This window comes from Silurus aristotelis, assembly GCF_946808225.1.
Source record: "Silurus aristotelis genome assembly, chromosome: 12".
In the NCBI taxonomy this organism is placed as follows: domain Eukaryota; kingdom Metazoa; phylum Chordata; class Actinopteri; order Siluriformes; family Siluridae; genus Silurus; species Silurus aristotelis.
The window spans coordinates 2030880-2053050 of record NC_139585.1 but is presented as its reverse complement, the minus strand read 5'-3'; the positions used below and the strand labels follow the sequence as shown (position 1 = coordinate 2053050).

Below are 22171 nucleotides of genomic sequence, written 5' to 3'. Positions count from 1 at the left end.
TTCAGCGTTTTCCTTTGCACTGACTCGTTTCTGAGCACTGACTCCTTCCTCTATCCTCATTTGGAATGAATGCAGTAATTAATGCTGATTAGATTCGTTTGGAACACCGGGTCCCCACTTTGTGCTGTAGCTGATAATGAGCGTGTTTTTATGGGGACTTCAGAGGGCGATCTTCGCGGAGATGAAGTTACGCGACACGCCGCCTGGTCCTGAGTGTTGTGTTCCGGGGCGGTGCAGGTGTGAACACAATGCAGGGCTTTTAACAGTCCCTCCTTTCATCACCTGCTTCGCTCTTCACACTGAAATTGCGATACAAATATGGCATTCTGTAAACCAAGCCGCGAGCTTTTGTCCTGCGCTCGCCGCTCACGGCCTCATAAACACTCCTGTACCTCAGCGTGAAAGTTGACTGGTGTCATTTACTGACACTGATTACAAAAGAGGTTATAATATAATATCTGTTTGTGTGTGTGTGTGTGTGTGTGTGTGTGTGTGTGTGTGTGTGTGTGTGTTTCACACATTCCTCTTGATACGTTTCACAAAAAAAGGTCGTTTTAATTTACGCTAAAATGTTGAACAGAGATTAAAAAAATATAAAACACATAACCGCACACACACACACACACACACACACACACACACACACACACACGCACGCACGCACGCGCGCGCGCAGAGCAGAGTATAAGTGGAACTAAAACTTGACTGCAGTGCCATCTGTTGGTGAGATGCAACATAAAAAAACGACCACTGAGGAGGATATAAATCCTACTTATTTTCTTGTTTTCTTCCTTTCTTTTTTAGAAAGAGTAAAAAGCGTGAGAAAGGCCAAGAGATTGATTGATTGATTGATTGATTAATCTCTTTCTTTTTTTTTTTACATTTACAAAAAAAATCACATTGTAACCTGTAAACCCAAATATATTCTATTTTCTGTGACTGAAGTTCAGTCGTCCCACTATTTTCTTAATTCTGTCTCTTTGTCTGTCTCTCTCATTTCATTTGTCCTTCCTTCAACTCATCTCTCTCTCTCTCTCTCTCTCTCTCTCTCTCTCTCTCTCTCTCTCTCTCTCTCTCTCTCTCTCTCTTGCTTACTCTCTTATTCCATCTCTCACTTTTTTCTCTCTGTCTCTCTCCATATTTCTTTATCTCCAGGTCTCTCATTTCATTTTCCTTCTTCACCTCATTTGTCTTTTGCTCTCTTTTTTTCCCATCTATCTTAATTCTTTCTCTCTGTCTCTCTATCTGATTCACTCATCATATCATTTCTCTTTCTCTCTGTCTGCCGCTTTCTTTCTTTCGTTCTTTCTTTCTTTCGTTAGTTCTTTCTTTCTTTCTTTCTTTCTTTCTTTCTTTCTTTCTTTCTTTCTTTCTTTCTTTCTTTCTTTTGCTCTCTATCTTGCTGTCTCTATATATTTTTAGCTGTCTTAGTTCATCTCTCTCTCTCTCTCTCTCTCTCTCTCTCTCTCTCTCTCTCTCTCTCTCTCTCTCAGGTGTTCAGTGTGTAGGTGATGCTGCAGGCTCGTGCTGTTGTTATTGATTTCTGTAAACAGGACTATAATGAATGGTGTGTGTGTGTGTGTGTGTGTGTGTGTGTGTGTGTGTGTGTGTGTGTGTGTGTGTGTGTTTCTGCTCCTCTCGGTTATTTACTCACTCTCTCGCCTCTAAGGTAAATAAATAAATGGACAGAAATGTAACAAAATACTAAATAAAGTAAAAACGTTATTTCACTTTATGCATATAATATTTTTGCATGCAACTCAAGTGTGTGTGTGTGTGTGTGTGTGTGTGTGTGTGTGTGTGTGTGTGTGTGTGTTTTGAAAAATTAACTGTACAAACATGAATAAACAAAAAGCAAATAAATTGATAAATATATACATTAATATGCCAAAAAAGTAAAATCTATATAATCAATTATTTGTAAAAAAAAAAAAAAAAAAAAAAATAAATAAATAAATAAATAAATAATAAAATAGTAATGTAAACAAAATGATTTTTCTATAAATGTGTGTGTGTGTGTGTGTGTGTGTGTGTGTGTGTGTGCTCTAACCTGTGGTGTGTGTCCCAGCAGAGCCCAAAGTGTATCAGTACTTAGGCTCCGCCCCCTGCTGAACTCCAGCACATCTGTTTCCTGTCTGTCAAGAGCGAGGTTCTGGCAACCCTGAAAGTCTCCCTTCAGCTCAGTACCGTCACTAAGCTGCACTATGTCCCACGTCCCCATCTGTCCCAGCAGCTCTCGCACCATCCCCAACTGTCTGAAGGACAGGTGTCCTGACGAATCAGAAATCAGAGTACCATCAGAAAACGTTTCGGAGCAGGGGGTGTGTCCCAAATGCTAATGAATCATAGCAGTGATCGGAGGGGAAACACTTCTACAACGCTCTTCTTTACCCTGTTTTTTACAGAAAAACACAAACATTCTGCACTAGTTTAGTCTATTTAATAGCTATCTTACGGGTTTCTAGCTAATGGATGTCCCTCGCTTCATGAAAGTTTAGTAAGCATTTAAACAAAAGTCTATTCCAAAATGTAATTATGACACAGGCAAAAACAATAGCTGTGTGTTCTGTATTGTTAAACTCCACATGGGTGTTTGCTGTGCTAGCAGTCAGTGCTAATGACAGCTGTTTTAGTTATAAAGTTCCTTTTTTAAGCAATTTATCAAAACATCTGAGGTAAATGTTGATCTTCCAGATGGTTCTGTGGGACAGACTGAATAACTACGCACAATTAGCCAGCTTACACTCAATTACTAAGTAGAATACAATAGCACTCAATGCTACGTGTAACCCCGGTGTCATTTTAGCCATAATGGGGTCTATTTTGGCAATTTCCCCACTTATCTGAGGTAAATGTTGAGCTTCTGGATGGTTCCATGTCTTTACACTGTTTGTATAAAAAACTGTACAAGGTAGCTAGGCACAATTAAACAATTTATATAATTCCTAGCAAGACTACAATTGCAGAGAATGTTACTTGCAACCCTGCTGTAAATGTTACTATAATAGAGTAAAAGAGTCCTTTTTTATATAAATTTACCCAAACATCTGAGGTAAATGTTCCATATGGTTACGTGTCTTTACACTGTCCATATAAATGACTAAGCAAGCTATAGACTAAACTATGCACAATTACCAACTTATGCTTAATTTCTTGCAAGGATACAATAGCAGACAATGCAGACAATTTGGCCATATGGAGTCTTTTCTTAACAATTTACAAAACTACTGAGGTAAATGTTGATGTTCAGGATAGTTCTGTGTATTTACACTGTCTGTATAAATGATTAAACATGCTAGCTAGCCACAATTAGCCATCATACACTGCATTGCTAACTAGAATACAACAGCGATCAATGCTACAGGTAACTGCAGTCTTTTTAGTCATAATGTAGTCTTTTGCTTAAAATGTACACAAATATCTGAGGTAGATAGCGTTCTGGATAGTTCTGTCTTTACACTCTCTGTATAAATGACTACACATGCTTTATGCTAACTATAAAAACTAATTATTTACCTTAAAATTAACAAAAATTATTATGTTTAAAGTACACACAGTTGTGTGTGAACACAGTGTTAGTGGTTAATGATGTATACTATCTGTATAGAAAACTGAACATGCTAGCTAGAAATAATTAGCACGCATTGTATTCAAAAAGTCATTGTATGTTCACCGTTCTGCGTTAGGAGTCAATGCTAAATATAGCTCCAGGTTCATTTTAGCCATGTGATGTATTTTCTTAAAAATCTCCCAAAATATCTGAGTAAAATGTTGATGTTTCGAAAGATTCTGTGCCTTTACACTGTTGGTTTGCACAATTAGTCAACTTACATGTAATTTCTAACAATAATACAACTACAGCTCATTGCAACCCCAGTTACAATTTAGCCAATAATAGAATCTTTTCTTAGCAATTTACCAAGTTTCCCGATGTCGTCGTGCCCTCACGGGACCTTTATTCAAAATCAAGGCCTTACCAATTCATGAGCTCTATCTCAACAACCATACTTCTTTGTTGAATAGCAACAGTGTCCAAATTCTTGAAATGTTATGTGGTCGGCTACAATAGTACGTTGATGTGTTCCCCATGCTAGCAGTTAAATGTAAAGACAAACAAGGTTTGATTTTACATTGTCTCATTGTCATCATTAGCTGTAGCTGTTAGCTACTTTCCCCTCAATGACGATGTTTTCTAGTTGCCTAGCAATACTTTTATACATTGCATGTTGCTCTCTGACCTGAGAGCCACGAGGGCGTGATGGTGTCTGTGATCCAGGTGACGTAACTCTCCCTGAGAGAGCACAGAAACGTCTCCATGTCACAGTGAGATATCAGCTCCTTCCTCTTGCTCAGCTCTTCATCCAGGTGACAGTGTGGTGAGAGGAAGAGGATTCTGGGTAAAAAGAGTGTGGGCTTGATGTTCACGCCACAACGCTGCATGTGGCTGCACAGATCCTGGGCTTTCATCTGGTAATATATACAAATGCACACTCTTTCATCAGAAATCAAAGAAAGAAAAATACAATTTTACATGTGCCAACGTGTTTTTTTAGGTAACCATTGATATTCTGAATGATTCTGTTTTAACTATATCTTAACATAATATTATTTAAAAAAATTAGCTACTAGCAACTCACTGTGTAAGTGTACTAAGATACCTGAAGGTAATTATGATGTTCTGGATGGTTCTGTCTTGTTTTTGTACTATTACTGTGCCTTTACATTTTCTCAACCAATGACAACACATGCTAGCGTGATAAAGTCGTAGCCTTGATAACTCACTAGCTAAGTTAACTAATTCTGGAACAAATAGTTCTTACAGAATCCCAGAGGTGTATTTGGGGTATTTGTCCTGTTGGAAAGCAAATGAGGGTCCCACCAAGTGCAAACAAGGTGGGATGGCATGTCGCTGCAAAAATGCTGGCCCCAAAGTGTAACCTCAATTCTGACTAAATCACCAACAGTGTCACCAGCAAAGCACCTCCAAACCATCACAGTGAGAACAGTGAGAACTACACATTCAGAATCCATCCATTCACTCTCTGCACAACAAAGACACCGTATTTAGAACCAAAAATCAGACAGAAGAACAGTTTTCCATTGTGTTTCTCCACCCAAGCAAGACTCTTTCGCTTGTTGTTCTTCCGAAATAATGATTTCCTTGCCACAATTCTTCTAAACAGTGAATAGTGAAATATGTCTGCCAATTTAAATTAAACCCAACTTAAACTGAGAATTAAAGAAACTTAAAGGTTTCTTTAATTAAAACTAAATTTAATTGAACTGGTGTTTTAAAGGCTTGTAATTCTAATTATCCTCTGCAGCAGAGGTAGCTCTTGGTCTTCCTTTCCTAGGATGGCCCTCATAAGAGCCTGTTTCATCATGACATTCGATGGTTTTGGTGACTGCACTTGAGAATACATTTAAAGTTCTTGAGATCTTTCTAAGGATTAGGATTGACTAACCTTTATTTTGACCTCCATTATTGATAGATTGTCTTTCTCTTTTCTAAACCCAGTGTTTCTTGCCATTATGGATTTGTATAGTTGTTGTAGTCGCACTGATAAAGCTATTGACTTTGTATTCACCCTTTCCTCTGCACAAGATAACTGATGGACAGATTAAGAAGGCAAGAAATGTCACAAATTACCTCTTGACAAGTCACACCTGTGACCTGAAAACCACATCGTATAATTTTTTCTGCTTTTTGAGTAATTAAATGAATAAACAAAAAAAAAAAAACAATAAAAATGTTTGTGTGGATCCTGAACGGCTTCACAAGTCATGTAGTTATTAAATAAATTATTTACATAAACATTTTGAAATTTTTGCAATTGTGTGTATATATGTGTGTGTGTGTGTGTGTGTGTGTGTGTGTGTGTGTGTGTGTGTGTGTGTGTGTGTGTGTGTGTGAGAGAGATAGAGACATGATACAATATGTAGTTTTATTGACTATTATTACACAAATAATTTGTGTAACTGAACCAATCAGTTTTCTGAAAAAGTTTTTCAGGAAGCAGTTGAACTGTACACATGACCTTCTCTAACCTCAACAGGAGTGTGTGTGAGAGGCCTTTATGGAAAATCATCATAATCATCATCATCTTCATCATCATCGAGCTTTCCTCAGCCTCAGTACAGTGCTAGTCATTGACCCTGTTCCAGTTTGTTGCATTTGTTCTATAATTGCTACTTTACATACAGAAGCAACTGTTTGCAGGTTACAGCTCTTTATAGATATTAACAATTCAGTGTACAGTAATTCACTTTATAACCATTTTAGAAAGGACTTGAACTCTCTGGGTGTGTTAGGGAGAGATCTTTCTCAGGGAGGTAAAGACACACAGTGACCACTAAAGCGGGGGTGTGTCTTAAGGGGTGGCACAGGGTATCCTCTGCAGCAGAGGTAGCTCTTGGTCTTCCTTTTTTTTGGGATAATCCTCATAAGAGTTTCATCATAGCATTTGATGGTTTTTGTGACTGCACTTGAGGATACCTTTAAAGTTCTTGAGATCTTTAAAGCTGGACCATGTCTAGACTTAAAATATTTTCAAGTTAAGATGGGGTCATTGGAATGCATCTTCATGGTAAGTTGGGGACTACCTGTAATCATAATCAGGGTTGTAAAAGTAACTCTTACTGTGATGGCCTGCAGGGGATCATGGATCTGCTGAATGGATGTGTTAGTGAAGTTCTGCTCCTCCTCTTTCACTTTGATGTGCCACGTGTTGGGAGCTGGAGCAGAAATCATTCCTCTCCATGCCTTTACATCTATACAGTACACAGCAGCACCTGCACACAGCAAAGGTTGATTAAAAAGCTCAGTCAAGCGTTTGTCCTGTGAGCTTTTTAAGATCACAGTGCATTAAACAGGAGTCAGGAACACATTTACAAACACTCACCTGTGAGGATGATGAGGCCGATCTCCTGGCGTGAGGTCTGAAACTGGTTTGGGACACGCAGGTTACAGAACACGTCTTCTTTCTTCAGCCCAGTGAGCCTCCTGGAATTACAGAAGCAAATACTAGACTCATAATATATAATAATGAAGGAGGCGTGGCTTCAGTGTGTCTCTCTGTCCAAATTAAAGGGGCATGGCCTCTATGTTTCAGTCCTAATAGGCTCATGTGTTTATCAGAACTGAAGGGGTGTGGCTTCTGTGGTTATTAGTCCTAATGTAAAAGGTGTGGCCTCTGTGTTTCTTAGGCTTAATGAAGGAGGCTTGGATTTTGTGGCCTTCAGTCTTGGTCAGTGACAATATGCTATTTTTGTGCCTCTGGTGCAGCTGTTGTAATAAATCGAAGTGACTGCACTTATGATTCCATCGTGAAGATGGTTCTTTATTACCTTCATAAGTTCAACATCTAAATCAAAAAGCTCCTTCAGGATTATAACACTTTTATATACAACTTAAGAAAGAAACACATTTACTGAAGCACTTACCGCACATGATGCAGAAATTCTGCTAAGGTAGGAATCTTCTCTTTGGTTTGTAAATTCTCCAGACCAGCAGGAGAAGATGCAAGGCTGATGGTCTTTACAGAGCTCCTGGGTTCTCCAGGGCCCGAGGAGAGGAACATGTGGGCAAGTCGATTTCCAAACCCAAACATTCTCAAACGATTAAATCCTCCTGTCATATCACACACACACACACACACACACACACACACACACACACACACACACACACACACACACACACACACACGTAGATTTGATTATAGATAGATAGTCAAGTCAAGTCAAGTCAAGTTTATTTGTATAGCGCTTTTCACAACAGACATTGTCTCAAAGCAGCTTTACAGAAAACAACAGTGAAGGTGAATGGTGTGCGTTTGTCCCTGATGAGCAGCCGTGGCGACAGTGGCAAGGAAAAACTCCCTTAGATGATATGAGGAAGAAACCTTGAGAGGAACCAGACTCAAAGGGGAACCCATCCTCATATGGGTGACATCAAAAGTTTGGTCATAAATCTTTCAACAATACAGAACAATTTGTGATCATCATAGATCCAGCATCAGCTTCTCCATGCCAGGGCCTTTAAACACTCGGCATCTACTTCTCCATGATCATCTATCTATCTATCTATCTATCTATCTATCTATCTATCTATCTATCTATCTATCTATCTATCTATCTATCTATCTATCTATCTATCTATCTATCTATCTAGATAGATAGATAGATAGATAGATATCACACACACATACAATCACTCTCTTTCTCTCTCTCGCGCACACACACACACACACACACACACACACACACACACACACACACACACACACACTTCCTCTCTTTTTTCTTACCAGAAATTAGATCAGTGTGAAGTGGGTGAAAGTCTCTGTGCTGTTTCAGGAGTTTCAGGAGGTTGGAGTGTGTAAGACCCCTGTGCCATGTGATTGATGAAACTGAACCCCTGATGGTGATTTCACAACACATGCTGTTCAGCATGTAAACAACGAGCTGCGTGGAGCCCCATGACGTCACTCCTGTTGCTCGAATAGTGCCCCATAGGGTTCTCAAGAGTTGCCAGATGGATTGTAATTGTGCTTTATTCATTTTTTGCCTTTCTTCCTATTACTGCTTAGCTTTAGCACTTTAATGTTTCCCAAAACAGAGCCAGAGTCACTGTTCAACACCTGTATCCTTTTTAACAACACCACAGCAGACATTTAGCCCAAAGGTCTGAAACTGAGGTTTAGTTGGCTGTAGCCTAGCAAAAACACCTTAAATACTGGGTTGAGTGGCTATAGCCTAGCAAAACTATCTCAAACAAAGGTTTAGTTTTCAAACATTTAAATGACCGAGGTCTAGCAAAAACTACTCAAACTGTGGTGGACATCTGAATCTTCTGCATATGGGTCTATTTAAGTTTTTATCAGCTGCCTAAAACTTATTTAAAGTTAGAATTAGAATAAATTAGAATTAGATAAATACATATGATTAAGGTAGGTCAATATCCATGTTAACCAAACTGAATCACAACCTTCTTCTTCCCGCTGCTCCCATTAGGAGTCGCCACAGCGGATCATCTGTCTCCATACCCCTCTGTCCTCTACCTCTGCCTCTTTCACACCATCTACCTGCATGTCTTCCCTCACCACATCCATAAACCTCCTCTTTGGTCTTCCTCTTTTCCTCCTTCCTGGTGGTTCCATCCTCAGCATTCTCCTACTGATATACCCCATGTCCCTCCTCTGCACATGTCCAACCCATCTCAATCTGGCCCTTCTTACTTTGTCTCCAAAACGTCCTACATGCGCTGTCCCTCTAATAAACTCATTTATAATCCTGTCCATTGTCGTCACTCCCAATTAACATCTCAACATCTTCAGCTCTGCTACCTCCAGCTCCACCTCCTGTCTTTTACTTAATGCCCCTGTCTCTAATCCATACAACATCTCAGGTCTCACCACAGTCCTATAAACTTTTCCTTTCACTCTCACAGATACTCTTCTATCACAAATCACTCCTGCTAACACTCTTCTTCACACTCTCCATTACTTTAACACACTCTCCATTACTGTTGACCCCAGGTACCTGAACTCCTCCACCTTCTCCACCTCTTCTCTTTGCAACCGCACCCCTCCACTGCCCTCCCTCTCATTCACACACATGTACTCAGTCTTACTCCTACTGACTTTCATTCCTCTTCTCTCCAGCACGTACCTCCACCTCTCCAGGCTCTTCTCCACCTGCTCCCTACTCTCACCACAAATCACAATATCATCCACAAACATCATAGTCCATGGAGACTTCTGTCTGATCTCGTCCGTCAACCTGTCCATCACCACTGCAAACAGGAAAGGGCTCAGAGCCGATCCTTGATGCAGTCCAACGATCCACCTTCAACCAGTCTGTTGTTCCTACTGCACACTTCACTGCTGTCACACTGTCCTCATACATGTCCTGCACCACCCTCACATACTTCTCTGTCACACCAGACTTCCTCATACAATACCACAATTCCTCTCTCCACCCTGTCGTACACTTTCTCTAGCTCCAATGAATATAAAAAAGGAGTTTTAGACATCTGTAGCATGTAGCATGTGGCTAAATAATTTTATTAGAATTCATGACTCTAAGGCATGTGCTAAGAACATGGGTAAATCCATCTTCAGTCAGACGACAGGTAACAGAAAAGCCATATGAAACTCAGTCCTGTGTCTAAAGTGTGTAGCCTGTGGACAAAACACCTCAGCTAAGGTACATAATCAATTCCACATGCTCCGTTCTAACAGATTAGCTGCACCGAGCTGATAGAGCCCCTCTTATTTACCATAGCACTTCCTTAAAGACCCTGAATCGTAAATAATGCATGTGTTACACTGGCTAATGCTAGATTAGCTCCTCAGACGATTGATATGCTGCTAGTTGCCTGCAGGGCATGTGAAATGTTAATGCTAGCGTAGTGTAGAAAGGACACTCATTTGTTTTCAGAGGTGTCAGTGTTGTGGTGGAGGAGGTACGCTAGCTCCATTATCGCGAGCGAGATGCTGTGATTTAGAGAACAGAGCCGACAATTGATGAGGCTTGTGTGAAGACTGTGGAACGAGAAATGTACAAATCTGAAGTTATGAGATGATAGTAGGTGCAGGAAGTTAGCATGACCTTCATAAACCAAGTGCATTTTCTGGGATTGTATTGTTTTTCTTAAACATATGATCTGACACCCTGATGCTGGAGTGTGATTGGTTGGGAGTGCAGGTGTGAGTTTGATATTGAGAAGATACAGAGCATTAATATTACAAATGGCCAGTGAGGTGAACCAATGGTTCCTTAAAATCCTCAAACGAGTCTATGGGACCATCTTTTGAACATCTAATTTATGACAATTTATTTATATAAATCATAAAAGTTAGGGTAGGAGTAGTGCAGTGGTTATGATGCTGGACTTCTGAACAGGAGGTTGTAGTTTAAATCCCACCACCACTGAGATGCTTTTGCTGGGCCCTTGAGCTGCTCAGTTGGATAAATGAAATCATTTGGATAAGAAAGTTCAAACGTTTGTGGACACCTCACCATAAGATTGCTATGTGCTTCTTTTTCACATTAAGTCTCAATTTGCTATTATAATAATAATCTCCACTCTTCTGGGAAGATTTGTGCTCAGCCTCAAGGATGGAAGTTGTTAGGGTTCACATTAATTTATGTTCTACAGGGTTGGAGCTCAATAGCAGGAGATCCTCCACTCCAACTCCATGAAAAAGCAGATCTTCATGAAGCTGGCTTAGTGCACAGGAATATTGTCATCCAAAGACCTCCTACACAATTGTGTCTCTCCGACTTTGTGTTAACATTTTAGGGAAGAAGCACATACGGGTGAAAAGGTCGGGTGTCCCAATACTTTTGGAAGTGCCGTGTGGATTAAGATATCTTCAGTATTAGATTCAGTGTTGATCAGGATGCTCGTTCGAGAGTCTGCTTCTTTACGATGTTACAATTCCTGATGATAAATCAATGGAGTCATTTGAGGGACAGTCGTGCGATAATAGCGTACGTGTCTCAGTGTTATGATCTCGCTGATGAATATCTCGAGCTGTTCATTTCGAAGGTCGAAGGAAAACACCTGAACTGTAGAGTAATCGTCATGGGGTTTATTATTTTCTATTATAAAACCGCAGAAATAAAGCACTGAAAAGGAGCTGGTTTTAGATTTACGAGCTCTGTGTGTGTGTGTGTGTGTGTGTGTGTGTGTGTGTGTGTGTGTGTGTGCTCCCCATAATGCCTTCAGCCAAACAAACAGCTCTGTGCATTATTGCTATTTGCACTGACTGCACATGTTCAATAAAAAAAAGGAAAAAAAAGAAAAAAGAAATTAATGTTTCATCAGATTTTGGTTCAGATCTGGTGCACACACACACACACACACACACACGCTCACGCTCACGCTCATGCACGTACGTACGGATGCCACACACACACACACACACACACACACACACACACACACACACACACACTTGTGCACGACACAGGCATAAAAAAGAGGATATTAGTTCAGAGATTAGGAATATTTAATTCTGGTATAAACACACAGAAACGAGCGATAAGGATCAGAATTAGAGGCGAACGCTGAAAGGACTTCATATCGACAGCTGATAGACAAATCAGCTCATATGAGCTCAATAAAGCGATCGCTTCCCTCGGCACTGACCCACACTTCAGCGAGAGATGGAGCCGATAGCGCAGGCCCAACCTCAATAAACCCACAACAAAGGAGTCAAAGAAGGAGAAATTAAAGTGAAGCAGGATGCGATATCGGGCCGAATTCGAGCATAAAGCCCGTCTTACAGGATTTAATATCGTCTCCAATCAGAGAACAAAGCAGGAGCGCATCGTCAGCTTATTATTCTTTCTACCGCTGCAACTTTTCCTTTATTCGCTCCTTTATTTCAGTTCAGTCCTGATAGCGCCTCGAAGCGTACATTATATATTGTAATATAATCCGGTGCAAACGGGATCGCGGATAACGAACACACTCTTAATTACACTCCATTTACATCTATTGTTTCAGGTTTAGACAATTAAGATGCATTTACGTACCAATTAGTCCGAGCGCTTCACCGTTCTCAATTAGTGTCTGTTCCTGGGACCGGGTTCACCTTCTGATCTACAGCTTTCATGGTCTTTATATTACCTCAAAACTACATGGCCTGTGAAACATGTGGAGTGTTTTAAGGGTTTTTGAGAGACACATGCATGTTCCTTTTGATTCTATGCAACAAACTTCTATGCAAAATATCCTTCGTTAGCATGAAGAACAGCTTTCCACACTCTCGGCATCCGGAGATCCACACTTCTCCAAACGTTCAGCTGAAACTGTGCCTCTTTTAAAACTCACCAGAGATGTTCCTCACTAGGTGGAGTTTTCTTCTTCATCTCAGAGCAGTTCAGTAGGATTGAGGTGTGGTGACTGGGCAGGTGGTTCCATGATAGATATCACTCCAGATGTCTGTTTTCTCTCTAAGTAACACGTACAGAACTCAGACGTTCGATTCGTCTCATCGTCTTGTTGTACGCTGAAGTCGGTTCCAAACGAGCCGCAGTCCAGACGGAACTGCATGGTGTTAAAGTGTGGAATGGGAACCATGTTGGTTCAGGATCCATTTCACTTTTTCTCCCTTTCTTGTGAGCTTGATATTTACTTTAATAGGAAACACCTCACCCCCCACCCTCTCATGTCTCAAACACCTCAAACGTAATATCTACAATTCTGCTGAAATCACTACCAGAGGTAAATTAGATCCATTAGAGTAAAGCTGTTGGAGTTCACTCCTGGTGCTGTTTTTCATTCTATTTCTCATTTGCCATCTCCAAATTCATCTCCATACATTTGTGAAAACATCCCATATCCACCACATGCTGAAGTCGTCCACAGAGCTCAGTGAGGTCATTACAAAATGTGTACAATCGGCGTCTCACTCTGGATGGAACTGGAACTGGATGTTACTATGGTTACAGGTGTTCATAAGCAGCGCATTCGTTTAGAAGTACCGGTGTGTTCAGCTCAGAACTGACCATTTAGATTTGATCAAATCTCCAAAATCGGTGAAATCAGAGGGAGGAAAAAGGCTGCATCTATACGCGGCCTGTTTCGTGGTTTTTCTAATTGAATTACACTTCCACAGGATTTCCCCCATATGTTGCGAGTTCATTAATCCTGCAGTAAATAGTCTGTGTTTAAAGGAGAGGATTATCAGCGTGAATTATTCAATCAGGACGTAATGAGGGAGCTGAAGAGGGTCACAGCTGCTGTGTGCTCCATTACACTCACTCACATTTCAGCCTGAATCCGTTTAGCACGAGATCTCCATCCATTTACACCTCCTCCTCCTCCTCCTTCTATCTCTCTCTATCTCTCTCTCGCTCGCTCTCTCATTTAAAGTCTCTCGTTATAAGAAAAAACAGATCTCACGTATTAAATTCTGTATTAATTGCTCATATAAGCCATTGATTCGAATGTCATGTCGTATAATTGATTTAAATTGAGAATATTTACCGTCCAGGCCAAAAGTTTGCGCATAAGATCTATATTTTTAGTTTTATATATTTATGTAAAACATTCTACACATGATGTTTCTCCATCATTGAACATTTAAAGGCTCTGGCATGGAGGAGTTGGTGTCAAATCTAAAATGTTAAGCCAATTTATTGCTCAGGAGCTCCTGGTTCCACAACTCCAACTGACTGCTCCAGCATCTCAGCCTGCATTTAGACGGTTGTTCTGTAACTACTAGTTCAACGGTAAAAGACCTGGGAGTTATTTTAGACAGCAACTTATCTTTTAAAAATCACATCAATCAAGTTACAAAAACAGCCTTCTTTCACCTTAGAAATATTTCTAAGCTAAGAAATATGTTATCTATATCTGATGCAGAGAAGCTCGTCCATGCGTTTATGACCTCTAGAATAGACTACTGTAATGCATTACTAGGTGGATGTCCTGCATCATTAATAAACAAGCTTCAGTTAGTTCAGAATGCCGCAGCAAGAGTTCTTACTAGGTCAAGAAAATACGATCATATAACCCCAATCTTATCGTCCCTACATTGGCTTCCTATTAAGTTTCGAATAGACTACAAACTACTGCTACTCACTTATAAAGCACTAAATGGTTTGGCTCCCATGTATCTATCCAGTCTCTTAACACGCTACAATCCGTCACGCTCCCTGAGATCTCAAAACTCTGGGCTTCTAGTAGTTCCTAGAATAGCAAAGTCCACTAAAGGCGGTAGAGCATTTTCACATTTAGCTCCTAAACTCTGGAATAGTCTTCCTGACAGTGTTCGGGGTTCAGATACACTCTCCCAGTTTAAGTGCAGATTAAAAACATATCTTTTTAGCAAAGCCTACACATAACACACATCACACACATCACATCACAACCTTGTGCTCCAGAACATCTGATCACATGCACATTATCAACTTGTGCTGTTAATATCATGAACAGCAGCTACGCTAATTCCTCTCCACTGCTTCTCTTTCTCTCCCCATCCCGAGGCATCCTGAGGTTTGGCCAGCTCCAGTCACGTCCCACCTCGTGAAGATTATGGACCTATGGATGATCATGGAGAAGTAGATGCCGAGTGTTTAAAGGCCCTGGCATGGAGAAGCTGATGCTGGATCTATGATGATCACAAATTGTTCTGTATTGTTGAAAGATTTATGACCAAACTTTTGATGTCACCCATATGAGGATGGGTTCCCCTTTGAGTCTGGTTCCTCTCAAGGTTTCTTCCTCATATCATCTAAGGGAGTTTTTCCTTGCCACTGTCGCCACGGCTGCTCATCAGGGACAAACGCACACCATTCACCTTCACTGTTGTTTTCTGTAAAGCTGCTTTGAGACAATGTCTGTTGTGAAAAGCGCTATACAAATAAACTTGACTTGACTTGACTTGACTTGACTGTATTAAACTGTAGAAAGGACATTCCCCATAATCACACACTCCAGTGCGCATGAGATTTCTCACTCTCTGATGTTTGTATTGTGGATTGTATGATTTATTATCGCACTTTTTATTCTGGTTCTTCTTAACTCTTTCTTCCTCATGACATCTAAGGGATTTTTTCCTTGCGACGGTCACCCAGGCGATAAATACACACAGTTCACTGTCTATTGTGAAAAGAGCTTTAGAAATGAACATGAATTGAATAATAATGCTATATGCTTCTACCTTTTTGAACATCCAATTCCGCATGTAATTTCCATTTGCTGGTAAAAGAAGCTCCTTTCTTCTGGGTAGAAGTTCCACCAAAGTTTTTTGGAGATATAGAGATTCTTTTAGCTACAAGGGTGTTACCAAAGGCAGGTACTGATGTAGGTGAGGTGAGGAGGCCTGGGGTGTAGTCAGTGTTTACATACATTCATGGGTTGGAGCTCTGTAGGAAGAGATCCACTCCAACCCATGGAAACCAGATCTTCATGGAGCAGGCGGAACCACATATGGGCAAAAACAAATAATAAATAAAAAAATAAATAAATAAATAAAAAAAAAAATATATATATATATATATAAAAGTCCGGATACTTAAAAAAAAAATCCTGCTCTTCTTCATTCTGAAAAAAAAGTGTAGTTTGAGAGTGGTGATATTGGGGGCGGTTTAAGCCCCGGTATCACCCAGCTGCCACTCTGGGGCCCTTGAGCATGGCCCTGTGCTCTGACCTCCCCCCGAGCTTCCTAACATTACTAAGATCTGTAAAGAAATAATTTTACTGTACTGTAAAATGTACATGTGACAAATACAAAACACCTTTCAAGCACCCATTTATCCGCTAATCATCAGATTATTAGCATGAGCAAGAATCAACTGTGTGTGTGTGTGTGTGTGTGTGTGTGTTTCCATTGAAAATATTTTTTTATGACATATTTCATAATTTCTGTTCTATTCTTGCACACGTTATTATTTCAGCAGTGTGAAATACATGTAAGGTGCTCTGGATCAGGACGTAAATGCAATGCACCAGTGTAAAACTAAATCATACAATAAACATTTGTCTCTGTATCTGTCAGTCTGATTAACATGATTTCATTTACTCTCTTTGTCATTTCATTCTTTTATTGTCCACCTGTCTGTCTGTCTGTCTGTCTGTCTACATCATTTCATTTCGTCTGTCTCTCAGGTGTCGCATTGTTTTTGTCTGTCCGCCTGTCTGTCTCTCTGTTTGCCTGTCTATGGTTTTGTTATCTCCTTGATGTCATGAATAGAAGCAGAAGGAAGTGATGTTGAGCCTGAAAGCTTTTCCGTAATTATAATGGCCTTTAGTTTCACGTTATTAACACACGCGCGCACACACACACACACACACACACACACACACACACACACACACACACACACACACACACACACTGAGAGACCTGCGATTGCCTGTGAGTCATATCGAGAATAAAAATGAGTATGTTTTTTAAAAAGACCCTCTCTTTAAAGAGCATAAATGTGGACATGGCTCCTCTCCACGGTTCATGTACAATACAGAGTGTCACCTCAGAGTGCTCCGCAGCTTTGCTAAAGTTTAATTGTTCAATTATCGTTTGGCGGCGCGCAGGAACCCTGCAGCACTGAAGCCTCAATTTTCGAGGCCCTTTTTTCAGGTCTGTATTAGCGATAATGGCGAGCAATTATACAGAGGGTCCTCTCGCTAAAGCTGTTCCTCAGCACCTCACCTGATCTGCGCTGGAGTTTGCGGGATGAATTAGCAGCATTTGTTGTGGGGGAAACCAGACAGGAACAGACACGAATCATCTGTCGGGGTCGAACCTTTACACCTGGGGGTCAGTGTGTGTATGTGTATGAAAGAACAAAATCATAAAGTGTGACCACATTCATTATCTAATTCACAAATAAGTTAAGCCTTTAGGATTAAAAGCATCACATATGGAATATGAATGTGCTAAAATTGTGTACAAAATTGTGTGCCTTTGGGTTCTCCAGTTTTCTCCATCTTCTAAAAACTCGTTGTTTTATTGACTGACGGTGTGAATGAGTGTGTGAACGGTGCCCTGGTGTCCCTATGCAGTGTGTGTTCCTTCATTAAAGATGGATGAAATAATGAATGATTGTTATGTAGCTGTGAAAACGATCCTCAATCCACAGTCTGTCCTCATTCCTTGTCATACTTCGCTAAATAAACCATTCAGATGCTAATTCACACAACACAACACAACACACACACACACACACACACACACACACACACACACACACACACACACACACACACAATAAATAAATACCAGCATGCAAACATTCCTCCCTGCACTTGTTTACATGCTCTGGCATCAATTACGGAATTCCTTGCGTCGGTTAGCCGCATTGTAAGAGAATTCGTGAGGCTAATTGGTGTGATTTCTTTGTATCTTTTCTCCCGTCTCTGTTTTTCACACTGTGGAATGAAGATCCAGCCGCTGCGACGATTTTCCTGCCAGGCTGATATGAAATGGCATTTCATACGAAACTGCATGTGTAATTACTTTCATATTCACTCACACTGAAAGTGACAGAGAGATATGCCTTTGATTTTTTTTTTCTTTTGGCTGAATAGAAATATGTTTTAGAAAAAGAACAGTGTCGTGACTTTATTTTGATGTGTGTGTGAAACTAAAACCTAAAGCCAAAAACTAACCAGAAGTTTCGAGGTAAAAAAAATATGATGATATGAATTACAATAATACAGTTCATTTCACACTTCACAGATTTCTGCTGTAAACACCACAAACATGAAACGCGTGCACAGGCACACACACACACACACACACACACACACACACACACACACACACACACACACACACATTGTATTCTTATATACTGAGCTGATAGATGTGAATTTTTATATAATCTGTATTTTTGATGTAACTGAGCAGCGTGAAAGCTTTCACATTTTTATAAATTGTACACTTACAGTCCTTCCTGTTACTCTGTGTTGTGTGATTGGAGTGAAACTGGTATTTATAAAGTACTGTATATTCTACTCTCCAATACTCCATACCATTGTATTCTACTCTATACTACTGTACTTTATACTACTCTACTCTACTCTACTCTACTCTACTCTACTCTACTCTACTCTACTCTATTCTCTTCTACTCTACTCTATACCACAATACTCTCTACTCTTTTATTCTACTCTATACTACTCTATACTACTCTCTACTCTTCACTACTACTACTCTATACTACTCTCTACTCTACTCTATACTACTCTCTACTCTTCTATTCTACTCTATACTACTCTCTACTCTACTCTATACTACTCTCTACTCTTCTACTCTCTACTACAATACTATCTACTCTTCTACTCTATACTACTGTACTCTATACTACTCTTCTCTCTACTCTTCTACTCTATAATAATATTCTATACTATCTACTCTTCTACTCTATACTACTCTACTCTATACTACTCTCTACTCTTCTCTACTTCTCTACTCTACTCTACTCTACTCTATACTACTCTACTTTACTCTTTTCTATACTACTCTCTACTCTATACTACTCTACTCTATACTACTCTATACTACTCTCTACTCTTTACTACTACTACTCTATACTACTCTCTACTCTACTTTATACTACTCTACTCTATACTACTCTTCTCTATACTACTCTACTCTATACTACTCTCTACTCTTCTCTACTTATCTACTCTACTCTACTCTACTCTATACTACTCTCTACTCTTCACTACTACTACTCTATACTACTCTCTACTCTACTCTATACTACTCTACTCTATACTACTCTACTCTATACTACTCTCTACTCTTCTCTACTTATCTACTCTACTCTACTCTACTCTATACTACTCTACTTTACTCTTTTCTATACTATTCTCTACTCTATACTACTCTATCTATACTACTCTACTCGCGCTATAGTACTATACTCTATACTACTATACTCTATACTACTCTACTCTCTAATCTGCTCTATACTACTTTACTCTCTCACACGTCTCTTCTTTATACTACTCTACTCTATACTACACTACTTTCTGCTCTATACTACTCTACTTTATACTACTCTGCTCTAGACTACTCTAATCTACTCTCTACTCTACTTTATACTACTCTGCTCTACTATAATCTAATCTGTCCTCTACTCTACTCCACTCAACTCTAAGCTAATTTACTCTCTACTCTGCTCTATACTACTCTACTCTATTCTCTTCTACTCTACTCTATACCACAATACTCTCTACTCTTTTATTCTACTCTATACTACTCTATACTACTCTCTACTCTTCACTACTACTACTCTATACTACTCTCTACTCTACTCTATACTACTCTCTACTCTTCTATTCTACTCTATACTACTCTCTACTACTCTCTACTCTACTCTATACTACTCTCTACTCTTCTACTCTCTACTACAATACTATCTACTCTTCTACTCTATACTACTGTACTCTATACTACTCTTCTCTCTACTCTTCTACTCTATAATAATATTCTATACTATCTACTCTTCTACTCTATACTACTCTACTCTATACTACTCTCTACTCTTCTCTACTTCTCTACTCTACTCTACTCTACTCTACTCTATACTACTCTACTTTACTCTTTTCTATACTACTCTCTACTCTATACTACTCTACTCTATACTACTCTATACTACTCTCTACTCTTCACTACTACTACTCTATACTACTCTCTACTCTACTCTATACTACTCTACTCTATACTACTCTACTCTATACTACTCTCTACTCTTCTCTACTTATCTTCTCTACTCTACTCTACTCTATACTACTCTACTTTACTCTTTTCTATACTATTCTCTACTCTATACTACTCTATCTATACTACTCTACTCGCGCTATAGTACTATACTCTATAGTACTATACTCTATACTACTATACTCTATACTACTCTACTCTCTAATCTGCTCTATACTACTTTACTCTCTCACACGTCTCTTCTTTATACTACTCTACTCTATACTACACTACTTTCTGCTCTATACTACTCTACTTTATACTACTCTGCTCTAGACTACTCTAATCTACTCTCTACTCTACTTTATACTACTCTGCTCTACTATAATCTAATCTGTCCTCTACTCTACTCCACTCAACTCTAAGATAATTTACTCTCTACTCTGCTCTATACTACTCTACTCTATTCTCTTCTACTCTACTCTATACCACAATACTCTCTACTCTTTTATTCTACTCTATACTACTCTATACTACTCTCTACTCTTCACTACTACTACTCTATACTACTCTCTACTCTACTCTATACTACTCTCTACTCTTCTATTCTACTCTATACTACTCTCTACTACTCTCTACTCTACTCTATACTACTCTCTACTCTTCTACTCTCTACTACAATACTATCTACTCTTCTACTCTATACTACTGTACTCTATACTACTCTTCTCTCTACTCTTCTACTCTATAATAATATTCTATACTATCTACTCTTCTACTCTATACTACTCTACTCTATACTACTCTCTACTCTTCTCTACTTCTCTACTCTACTCTACTCTACTCTATACTACTCTACTTTACTCTTTTCTATACTACTCTCTACTCTATACTACTCTACTCTATACTACTCTATACTACTCTCTACTCTTCACTACTACTACTCTATACTACTCTCTACTCTACTCTATACTACTCTACTCTATACTACTCTACTCTATACTACTCTCTACTCTTCTCTACTTCTCTACTCTACTCTACTCTATACTACTCTACTTTACTCTTTTCTATACTACTCTCTACTCTATACTACTCTACTCTATACTACTCTATACTACTCTCTACTCTTCACTACTACTACTCTATACTACTCTCTACTCTACTCTATACTACTCTACTCTATACTACTCTACTCTATACTACTCCACTCTATACTACTCTCTACTCTTCTCTACTTATCTACTCTACTCTACTCTATACTACTCTACTTTACTCTTTTCTATACTATTCTCTACTCTATACTACTCTATCTATACTACTCTACTCGCGCTATAGTACTATACTCTATACTACTATACTCTATACTACTCTACTCTCTAATCTGCTCTATACTACTTTACTCTCTCACACGTCTCTTCTTTATACTACTCTACTCTATACTACACTACTTTCTGCTCTATACTACTCTACTTTATACTACTCTGCTCTAGACTACTCTAATCTACTCTCTACTCTACTTTATACTACTCTGCTCTACTATAATCTAATCTGTCCTCTACTCTACTCCACTCAACTCTAAGCTAATTTACTCTCTACTCTGCTCTATACTACTCTACTCTATTCTCTTCTACTCTACTCTATACCACAATACTCTCTACTCTTCTATTCTACTCTATACTACTCTATACTACTCTCTACTCTACTCTATACTACTCTCTACTCTTCTACTCTCTACTACAATACTATCTACTCTTCTACTCTATACTACTGTACTCTATACTACTCTTCTCTCTACTCTTCTACTCTATAATAATATTCTATACTATCTACTCTTCTACTCTATACTACTCTACTCTATACTACTCTCTACTCTTCTCTACTTCTCTACTCTACTCTACTCTACTCTATACTACTCTACTTTACTCTTTTCTATACTACTCTCTACTCTATACTACTCTACTCTATACTACTCTATACTACTCTCTACTCTTCACTAC

At 39.2% G+C, this 22171-nt stretch overlaps 2 protein-coding genes across 2 annotated transcripts in view; one reads left to right on the top strand and one right to left on the bottom strand.

The window, feature by feature from the left end:
- Positions 1-8406, bottom strand: part of LOC310734984 (uncharacterized protein) — a 33823-nt gene extending 25417 nt beyond the window's left edge. Inside the window, exons 1-6 of the mRNA XM_083557533.1 lie at positions 8310-8406; positions 7444-7630; positions 6903-7003; positions 6641-6792; positions 4239-4467; positions 2051-2271 (exon numbers count right to left, since the gene is read on the bottom strand). Of these exons, the coding sequence (XP_083413659.1) occupies positions 2051-2271; positions 4239-4467; positions 6641-6792; positions 6903-7003; positions 7444-7610 (870 nt within the window). The 5' untranslated portion in view covers positions 7611-7630; positions 8310-8406. The remainder of the gene's footprint in view (positions 1-2050; positions 2272-4238; positions 4468-6640; positions 6793-6902; positions 7004-7443; positions 7631-8309) is intronic.
- The window catches only part of LOC310734895 (uncharacterized protein), a gene marked incomplete at its 3' end in the record, with an annotated part of 265495 nt that overhangs the window by 172850 nt on the left and 70474 nt on the right, over positions 1-22171 (top strand). The window lies entirely within an intron of this gene.